This window comes from Alligator sinensis, unplaced genomic scaffold (genome assembly GCF_000455745.1).
Source record: "Alligator sinensis unplaced genomic scaffold, ASM45574v1 scaffold652_1, whole genome shotgun sequence".
Classification (NCBI taxonomy): Eukaryota; Metazoa; Chordata; order Crocodylia; family Alligatoridae; genus Alligator; species Alligator sinensis.
Window position 1 is genome coordinate 2,841,703 of NW_005842010.1, and position 10,971 is coordinate 2,852,673.

Consider the following 10,971-nt stretch of genomic DNA (forward strand, 5'->3'; position numbering starts at 1 on the left):
TGCAAGCCCCTTCCCTCCCCCCCCACCAATTGGCCAGCTTGTGTGCAGCTCACAGAGAGGCACCACTGCCCCACGCCACTTGCCTGTGGAGCTGTGCAGCTGTAGAGCTGTGCCCCTGGAGCCGGCCACAGGAAGATAGCGTGGGCTGCGGTAGCAGCAGTGGTGGCTGTCACGTGTGAGGTGTCATTTTCCCCCACCCCCCCAGCGCTGCTGCACCCCGTGCTTCCTTCCTGCAGCTGGCTGCACAGCTCCGCAGGCAAGCAGCATAGGGCACAGCAGGCAGGTAGCCATTCCAGGACAGGGCTGGGGGTTTCCCGCCCTTTTTGCAATTAACTCTTGGAGGATGGAACTGTGCCACATGCACAGCTCTTTGCAAAAAGTGGAGAATCTACAGGTTCCTCTGCTAAAAGGTAAAATCTGTGTTTTCTCTGATAAAAGAGGGAAATCCATGGTTTTCTCCATTTTTCTGTGAGAAATGGAAAACCCAGATCCCTGGCAATCAGTACATACATTTATACTGGAGCTTAATTTTGCTCCCAGTTCATTCAATGGAAGCAAAATCAATACCTGGGTTAAAAGTATTCTGTTTACTGACTTAACATGGTGGTAATGAAAAGTATCATCATGTTCTAAAATGCTCTACTCACCTCAAAATTGACATGGCCATTTGGTAAGCGATTTGCACAGCCCTCATTGAGGAAATAAATGTCTTTGATTAAGAGACTGAAGAAAGGTATCACAATCTGAGGGGGAATAAAAAAAAAAAATTAAAATATTCCATCTTTAATACTGCACAAAAGTAAGGTGATATTCCTAACACCACATGTGCTGAGATTTAAGTCACACAGAGTGCGTTTACACATTCATTAATATGCTGTAGTTACAGTGCATTAAGTTTAGTGTTTGCATAACCAAATACTAAATCAATGCGCAGTAACTGACACCACCGTGCAGTAGCACCAGCTTTAGTGACGCTAACTTTGCAGTAGCCTAGTACTACTGCGCAGTAGTATACAAGTACAGGTTTTGCCCTGCACGCTACTGCTCAGTAGAATTAAGCTACTGCGCAGTTAGCGTCTTGTGTAGAAGCACCCAGTGAAGAAATTAAGCACTGAGCCAGAGCCCAAGCCTACTGTATTCCTTTCACCCTGCAGCCATAACACTTCACAATTTATTATCACTCTAGTCCCACAATCTCTAAACTGTGCCTCGGACTTCTTCCACCTTCTCATTTTTGTAAACTCTTTCAGAATCCTTGTCATATTACATTCTAAAACAAGGTGGTTTTCTCCTGCTTCTTGTGGTGTGACCAATGCCTGCCTAACCCATTTGCTTTCTGTAGAGTTCTTCAGTGTTTTGACCTCATATCACAGTCTTGCAGTTTCCACAAGGACACAATACAGGGGTTTCTTCTTGTGTGTCCATTATCAACAGGTGTTTGGATGGTAAAGCTAAAAGCAACTACTATGGGGAGACTTATTCCCTCCTGTTTTTTTTTTTAATCCAAGTAATTTATTTACACATAATTGGCATACGTTCCAAGACTAGGTCTTATTTTATCTGAGCAATGCCTGAACGCAGGAAGACATTCAGTAACAGCAGGCCCACAGAGCTGAGGAAAAAACAACAACCCCAATTGACAGCAATAAAGCCCAAAAGCCAAGGGCTGACAGTATTGCTATCCTTGGGGGGTTGCCTTCTGGAAGTGAGTTTGCTGAAGACTCCACTTCAATCTTCTTTAAAAAAGAAAAAAAGGAAAGAAAGAAAGAAAAAAGGAGGAGATTTCAACAATAATCTAAGGAATTTAGAAGCCCATGTCCCACTGAAACAGAACAATCTCTCTAGAGCAATCTTTTGTTAAGATTACTCTTCCAGGGCAGCCTCAGCTCTCAAATAAGTTATTTCCCTCATTACTTTTCCTAAACATGTCTTCTTTCTTACTTACTTCAGTTCTACACCTACATGTAGCTCTTGCTTTCTCATTAAAAACACAGCTACACAAGACATTTACTACAAAGCCAATTAGCTGTGAAGTAAAACTTCACCATCTACATATGCTGTGCTATTAGGATGAAGTAAACTAATTAAACTCTACTGCAATGCATGTGTAGACACCAACGTGGCTGGCTGGGGTACAAAAGGTGCTTCAATGTGGGGGCTGTCTGCCAGCTAGCCCTGCACTGAAGCACCCTTGTGCCCCAGCCAGCCCCTATGCAGCATACTGAACTGGGTTGAAGCAGCCCCGGGGGGGCAGGCTGACCCCTGGGGCCTCCTGCCAGCCAGGGCTGCTCTGCCCCAGCTCAACATGCTGCAGTCCCAGGCACACATGCAAATGCAGTGCCCGGGAGCAATAAACTCTGGTGTGAACTGCACCGGAGTGTATTTGGCCACATTAATTGCACTTGTAGATGTGCCCAGTGTCTTTTTTTTCCCCCTTGTTGATAAGCTGCGTGTGTCCTCAAAGCTCAGATGTACTTGTACTGGTTACAAGCATAGCAGTAGTGTAACAAGCCAGAGGAATCTGTACAATCTTTCCATGAGACATCTTGGAGAACAACCACTTGCATCATGGGAATATGACTTGATGGTGCTAAGGAAGGTCTTCCACTAGAGCTTCATCAGGCAGTGTGCTAGGAGTTGGGAGGTAGGAAGGATTGAATCTCTGGAACTGAACTGCCCTAAATTGATTTTGGGAGTTTTGAAGCATTTCCAAGTTCCAGATTCAGTCTTTGAAACTTTTACTCGGCAAAGGATGTTTAAAAATTCAAGGTTGTCCCACCTTGAGACAGAAGTCATGCTGGAACGTCGAAATTACTTGTGGCTTTCTGCGCAGCTCTACAGATGGGTAACTAAACTCTTCGGATTCCTGGAACTCATTTATCTCTATAACAAATGCAGCATTTTATACCTTAACGTCTCATACCTCAAATTATATCCAACAGGCTCTTAGGTCTAAAAATTCATATTTTATTTTTAGGTGTAGAACACATGCATAAATGAGCACAGTTTATGGATTATCTTTATCCTGCCTTGTAATTTAAGTTATTCTATGAGCAGCAAGACTGGGTTTATTAAACCTGATATGCAGAGCCAATATTATTGGAAGTAGATGAATTATTTAGTAGCTCACCTCTGAGTGGATGTAGGCTAGCAAGCTATTTGGCTCCCATCCAAAGTGAATGAAATAGATGCTACAAGAAGGCCTGCATTAATACATATCCCAGCCTCTATTATTTCTCAAAACCTGGTTTATTTTAAGAGGGTCACATCTTTCTTTGCCACCATTTCTGAATAATTTTTCAGTGATTCAGTTTAAACGGCCCCCCCACACACACTTTAAATATAAAAAGAACAACCCCTGCCAAAACTTAACAAGCACCCCACAAAGATACATGGATTAATTTGTGGCTATTCATACTAATAAACTCAGGCAAATCAGGCCTCTTAAAGTTGAAATAGTAAAGACTATAGATAGAAGGAACCTCTCTTCCCTAGAACTGTATAGGTACATCCAGATTATAATGGTTTAAATCAACCATAAACACTAGTTTAACTACTCTGCAATGTTGGTGGTTTACTTTGGCAGAGTCAAGCCCCGGAACAATAATCTTAACAGACTACTACAGCAAAAATAAATAAATTATTTTTTTTTTAAGCCAATAAGTTAGTGCCACATGTACATGACGGGAGGTATAAGTGTGGGCTTGCACATTAGATCTCATTGTGCTTTATTACCAGGGTCCCCTTGAACTGCCAATAAGCAAGCTCCCATGGCTGGTAGTTCCCCACTCAGTTGAGGGGCCCCTGGCCACAGGAGAACCCCATGCACCTCTGGGGCTGAAGGATCGCTGCTAGAGAATGATCGCCTAGCACCTGAAGGTGCAGGAGGCTGGAGGATTGCCACTGCAGCGATCTGCCTGTCTCTGGGGGTTTCCCATACCCCAGAGCCCTAAGGGTGCATGAAACCCCCAGACCCTAGGGATCACAGCTGCCCCAATCCCTAGGGTTTGGGGTGGGGAATTACAGGACATGGTGCACCTCTGAGGCTAGAAGCCCAGTCAGCTGACAGGGCTCCCTGATGCAGGGGGAAACCCTGCTACATGTGCAATTAAAATTCAATAGCAACCAGTTATAAAAGTTGGTACACAAAGCTGGTTGGAGCTTCTTATTGTGTAATAGCTACTTTGCACATGTAGCTGGTCTCCAGGTAATTGTGCAATTAACCAGTTAATTGTGCAATGTCTGGAAGGTGTAGAGGGGCCTATTACAGTGGCGCTAAGAAGAGAATGAACTTTCAGTCTGATATATACAAACAGTCTTGGATCACAGATATATAAGAATTGCATTGGGCTTTTCCTTTCACTGTCTTCAATTTAAAAAACAGAAATAAAACAAAAAAAAGATCAGACAAACAAAACAAAAAAACACCCTTCAGCACATCTAACAGTTTATTCAGCTCCCTTTCTTGTCATCATTTTGTTCTTGTCATGACCCAAAAGGCATGATTGTGTGTGTGCTTCGGGACCAGAATTATCCCCGCCAAGTTGCAGAGCATTGCACGGGAGAGAGTTTCCTGTAGCAAGAGGAACCCCCGGTGCAGGGACGTGTGCCCTGCCTTTTCTCCAGCCTCTTTTGCAGGGCCCATTGCTCATGTTGCAAGAGGAATGCACGGTGCAAAAGAGTTCCCGCCACCAGTATGCAAATTCGTCCCCCGTGATTGGCTAGTGTTAAATTATTCACACGTGGCGGCTAACGATTGGTCTGTTAGCCGTATAAGAGGCTTGAGCGGTTTCCGCCCAAGCCGAAGAGGACTCCACATCCATCTCGTGGGGACTCTGGGTACACGGCAGGGGAATAGAAACCCTGTGTGAGATCCAGAGGAGCTTGGCGGCCTGATCCCCCGCCCACCTCTTCCCGTCTTCGAACGCGACTTTTATAAGACGTATTTACAATTTCTATTTTGGTGGCTCGTTCACCCAGAGCATCCGGAGCTCTGCACCGGGAAGCCTAGCAACCTCCATGAGACCGTCTGTGTTGTCTGTCTGTAACTGCAACTCAAGCAAGTCTTCCAGCCTGCACCACTGCCATCTCGGTGCAAGTAAACAATCTTTAAAACTACCGATACGCATCTGTGCCTAATTCCAGCTCGAAGGCCTTCCCTCTCCGACCCGGCGTGCCCGGGCTGCTGGCCACAGCCCGCGTGCAGCGCGAAAAGGGCTCGGGTCGCTCCCGGCCCGCACAGTTCTCAACATTATTTTTAATTTGCTTTCACTGTTTCACAAAAGAGACAAAGAAGCAGTAGTGTAAAATTGATATTCTGTATCTATTTCAGGCAGAAGAGAGATTCATAAAATAGATTTACCATTAGCATTTGAGCTTTATTTTTTTTTAATTTAAACATTCTCTCAGTGTATTTTAACGCCTTTTTTTTTTTTTTTTTTTTTTTATATAAAAGGTAAGAACATTTTAGAATTAGGAGCAGCAGCTTTTGTGCCTCTTCTAACCTGTTAGCTATTCTGCCAGTCTTTATGGAAAAGATGGTTTCTCTTGGGCGTTCATCAAGACTTGTTCTTCATTTCTTGCCTACTCAAAGATTACATTAACTCAATCTGTCTCTCTCAATGTAAACCCCGCATGCAAATTTTGTCCTCCATAAGAGAAACACAAAGTTAGAACTACCTGAATGACACGTTTCTACATTGAAATACTCAAGGCATTTACTCAGAAGTCTCTGGGTTCAGATTAGTTACTTTGCCAACTTTAAATGCCCACATTTATGCCTCCTAGTCTCCTATGGAGATGTGGGTATCAAGAAGCATTCCCCCAGATCTCCTCCTCCACAGAAGCGCTGAAAAATTGTCTGGAGAAGATGAGCAATAGAAGAAGGGGGGGGGGGGTGAGGAAACACATGACCAGGGGAATTATGCATTGGCTTCAGACTATTATGATCATAACAGGAGTCAGACTGAAAGCATCAAGACTGAACTCCTCTATCCACAAGCTGCATACAGTAGGAATGGTACCAGCACAGGGCTCATTATTCTGTTCCATCAGTACTCCTCAATTCCAAAAACACAGGGACAAAGGATAGCAAAGCAGTTCAGCCTTTTTCAATCCCTGGCTGTCTGTCTAGGTTGCCAACAACATGTGCCATTTGTGACAGAGTTTACAATGTAGACATCTCCTCACCAAGAGCTGGACATAATATCCTGAATAAAGCAAATGAAGCAGTTAAGACAGCTATTTAGTATTAACAGCTTCCAGTCAGTGGCAAACTGGGCTTGATTTTGAGTAGAAGCCAGGAAGTGAAAGAATTATTTCTCCAATCCACCTAGCCCTCTGAAACTTTCCATGCGTTTCCTTGCTGTTTCATAGTTGCATCCAACTCAACATTTCAAGAACACATGGAATGAACAGGGATCCAGTTATTTTTAAGGAAGCCTACTGAAGTTAGTTCCCAATAATTTTTTTAAGTGATTCAAAGACTTGCCACATAGCTTACTGAACACATTTCACTATTGTCCATTTGCCAGGTCATTCATGACCATACCTTCTCTCTGCTACTATGAGCTGTCAAGGACCTCTGAGCAGCTCCACGAAGAGCAGTTCGGTAATTGTAAAAATTGCTAGAAGGGTCCATCTGATGCTGTAGACAGGGAGAAAATGTAAATAATGAGCTGCAGAGATGCAGTACTGTGATCTGGACAGTGGTTTTCACGACAGAGAATTTTAGAGTTCAAAAGGTCTTATGTTGCAAATGCCCCTTTTTAAACAGAGCAGTTCTCTCTCTCTCTTTTCAGCATGCATAAAACAAAACAAAAAACCCCACACACTTAAAAATGCTCATGAAAAAACTCAATGAATAAAGTCAAGTCAGGCAGCACAAAAGTAGTTAAGCACATCACCTGGAACTTCCCCTCCCCCCAAATAACAGTATCAATACACATTCCAAGGCAAAAATTCTGCTCAAAAATGCACAAAATGGGTCTCTATTCCAGTCTTTTGCTCTTAAGTCAATAGCTCACTTACTGATGTTAACAGATGTTCCACATGGACACAGAGCAGAATACTAAAACCTTCTTACTACAGAGGTTTTTAAGTGTTAAATTAATTGAGAACCACAGTAGCTAGAGGATCTCTAGTGTTAACCATTAATCTATATTGGAGTGTTCCATTATGCTGAAATGTATTATTAATCAATTACTGCCAATTAATGCAGGATAAAGATAAAGTTTTAGTATAAGTACACCAAAGGTTGAAGTCTACTATGAAAAAAAAAGATCTAATTATTATGCTATTTTGATCCTGACTGTATTGCTCAGACTCCAAAAGATACTACTCACAATTTTAAAATTTCAGTTTAAAAACAAACTGGGGTTGTTACAGTGGACAATAAGCTGTTACAAGGGGGTTACAGTGGACAATAACAGCATATGGGGCTGCATTAGTCGAAGCGTTGCCAGCAGAACAAGGGAAGTAATTATTCCCCTTCATTCTGCACTGGTGAGGCCACACTGGGAGTACTGTGTCCAGTTTTGGGGCCCTCTAAGGATATAGACAAATTGAACAGAATCCAACAGAGGGCAACAAAACCGGGGCTATGATTTCTGAGGACAGTCTGATACAACTGGGCTTATTTAGTCTACAGAAGAGAAGAGTGAGGGGGGATTTGATAGCAACCTTGAACTACCTGAAATTGTAAAGAGGATGGAGCTAGACTGTTCACAGTGGTGGCAGATGATAAAACAAGGAACAATGGTCTCAAGTTGCAGCAAGGGAAGTTTAGGTTAGTTACTAGGGGAAAAAAACCCAAAGCTGTCACTAGGAGGTTGGTGAAGCACTGGAACAGGTTACCTAGCTAAAGTGGTGGTAGACTCTCCATCCATGGAGGTTTTTAAGGCCTGGCTCAACAAAACCTTGGCTGGAATGATCTAGTTGGGGATGGTTCTGCTTTGAGCAAGGGGTTGGACTAATAACCTCCTGAGGACCATTCCAACCCTAATTTTCTATGATTTTAAGAACGTTGTCTGCTTCTAGCTACTGACTAGGTTTTGGAATAAAAGTTACACACAAGACAAGACAATTTACTCAAGGACTGATTTTATCTATTGAAATTTCCACTTATGATATACATCTACATGTGCAACATTTCATTAAACAAGCAAAGAAAAAATTCATTTGGCACAGTCAGTTCTGACACTGTTGACAGACACGTCTAAATATCAATCTAACATACCTCCAGAATGTCAAATTTAGCCGTCTTGACTTTTGTCCAGGTTTTCTTTAGTCGAGACACAGGACTCATGTTCATACCAGCTTTGTAACAAAGGGGAAAAAACAAAATAAAAAGAAATTAAATAGAACTTAACTAGCTTAAAATAAAAGAACCAAAAAGTCTCCAAAGTAAAAACAAAGGAGCTATTAACAAGACAAAGACTTCCCAGAGCTCAGGAAACAAAAATGCCGTTCTATTGGAAATTGGTATTTCCAAATTTAGTTTTGAACTGATGTAGAATATTGTGAGAATTCCTCAAGAGGATATCTAGAAGAGTTTTATTTCAGTAGTGTTAAATCGGTCACATATTGTGAAAAGTCAACAAGTAGTGAGAGAAAGTTGAAACTAACCATTTCAACACCTTCCATTAAGAATTTTATCCAAGTAAACATTTCCAAGAAATGTTTCAGTTTCATTGAGAAAAGTTCTCTCTTAAAGAAAAAAAAAAAATCATAATGGAAGAATTTCTACTTTTTTTTAAATTATTATTATTAAACTACCAACATGCACCAGGCATGACAAAAAAAACCAAAACCAGCAGCAGTCATTAGTACTACATGTTACTGCTAGGCTTTCTATCCCATCTGATTCTATACTATGGAAGTTTACAAAGAGTGGGCAGTGGGATCTTAAAGGGCACTTTTACACATGCTCCAGGGTTGGGGGGGGAGGTAGGAGGGGCAGCGCTTTAATTAGAGCGACTCAGAGCCACTCTAAAGTGCCGCTGCATCTCCTGTATCAGCATCTCCACACTTAAAAAATGGTGGCGGGGCGCTACAACTACAGCTCAAAGAAGCTTTAGCTCAAGCACCCCTGCCACCATTTTTAAAGCACAGGGACATGGGACAGGAAGCTGCTGAAGCGCAGCAATTGCCATGCTCCAGCAGACTCAATTTAATCAAGTAAATAGACTTGATTTATCAAGTCTGCTGTGACATGCTGGAATTCCAGCACATCAGAGCAGCCTCTGTGCTTGTGTACAAGTGCCCAAAGATTATACCGGAAAAAAAAGGAGAAACGAACTGGCATTCAATTAAATTTTACTCATAAATAATCATAGTCAGGACCATAGCTGTGAAACGAGTGTGTTCCAAGGAATGGCATTGGGGCACCAAGCTTTTTTGAAGTGTACAAACCCTAGCAGACTAAGGGTACATCTCCATGGTCACAGTCCACTGTCTTGCAGAGAAACTCTAGCTAGCAAGGATACTGGAAGCAGTGTATACACATTAGCATGGTAAATTATCCCAGATAAAATGCCCTATTAAATTCAGCTATAACCTCTGGTACCCATGCTACACAACACTGCATTGTGCTGTAAAGGTATATGTTAAGTCACGTATCTTTTTCCTCTTTCTCTTTACTTGCAATTAACTACTAAATTAGACAGTAGTCCAAACTACAGTACTGATTAGTCTTATTTAAATGTCTATTACTAAGAGATATTTAGCAAATCCCCTTACTATTTATTTCCCTTCCTATCTAGCTGAGTACTTAAATAGTGAAAGCATTCCATATTTAAGCAAACAAAGCTGTTTTTATAGCTTAAAATAAAAGAAGGGGACTAAGGGGGAGAAAGTTTCCTTAAAAAGTCACCACCCAGATACTCACAAATAATTGCCATTAAGGAGTTGAAGTTGCCGATGTTAAAACACTCTCGGGCCACGTCAATGAAATATTCTATCATTCTTGCTCTGTGTTTCTTCTTCACTGGCTGTAAGAGATCAGAGTAGAGGGCTATTCTTTACCAGGAGGAAGAATGATCAGTTCTTGTATCATGATGTTGTAAAATATATCTCCTCTATAGTTTTTGCCATTTTATACCATACTTTACAAGCAGAGCAAGCTACAAGCCTAAATGCAGAAAATTTGTGCTAAGGAACAGGGGGCTTAACAAGTTAAGGAACCAGAGGAAAGGGAGCACATGGAGGATTACTGGTGAGGAGCACCTATGAAGGATTCATAGAAGAAAAATATTAAGAAGGCCCATCAGTAAATACTTAATATGACAGACAGGGGTGCAGCTTCTGAATCAGAACTTCCACTGCAGCTTCAGAGGGTTAGGAAGAAAAGTAAAGGGGTGGAAAATTCTGGACATGATCTATTTAGATTTAGAATCTGTCCTCTGCCACTATCCATTTGGGACAGGATACTGGGCTAGATAGACTTATGGTCTGACCCAGTAAGTAACAGTGGCAGTACTTAGTCTGACACAGATTACATCAATTGTGCAATTAAACTGGTTAACTGCACAATACATTTACACATGCCTCATGTGCAAAGTAATTATCACACAATAGAGATGGCCAACGAGGCACAAAGTTGCTGTTGTAGGGGAGAAAAGGGGGGAGATACATGACTGAAATCAGCTACATTTTTGCAGTTGATTTCTATCAAGCTTTAATTTGAGCATGTGGCATGTCACTATTTAACAGACAATATGATTAATAGACAAAAAGGGAAATATCCTTCCAGGCACAAAGGGTGAGCTAACAGGAGATGTGCTGACAAAGGGAACATTGAAGGGGTAGGAGTGGAGCTCCAGGACCACAGCTAAAAAGAGGCTTCACAACCTAAAAACAGGACCGCGTGCCAGGGAGAAAGGATGGACTCACCATGCAGATTTCTGTAGCAACCAAATAACTGAGTCTGTTAAACCATTCCACATAGGCTTCCAGGTTACGGGTCTTCTTCCG

General features: G+C 42.0%; 1 protein-coding gene across 1 annotated transcript in view; it reads right to left on the reverse strand.

Annotated features, from left to right (window-relative positions):
- Positions 1–10,971, reverse strand: part of RASGEF1B (RasGEF domain family member 1B) — a 44,359-nt gene that overhangs the window by 5,754 nt on the left and 27,634 nt on the right. The window contains exons 7-11 of the mRNA XM_025201978.1: positions 10,891–10,971; positions 9,887–9,989; positions 8,237–8,316; positions 6,551–6,646; positions 648–743 (exon numbers count right to left, since the gene is read on the reverse strand). The exon at positions 10,891–10,971 is cut by the window's right edge and continues 54 nt beyond it. Of these exons, the coding sequence (XP_025057763.1) occupies positions 648–743; positions 6,551–6,646; positions 8,237–8,316; positions 9,887–9,989; positions 10,891–10,971 (456 nt within the window). The remainder of the gene's footprint in view (positions 1–647; positions 744–6,550; positions 6,647–8,236; positions 8,317–9,886; positions 9,990–10,890) is intronic.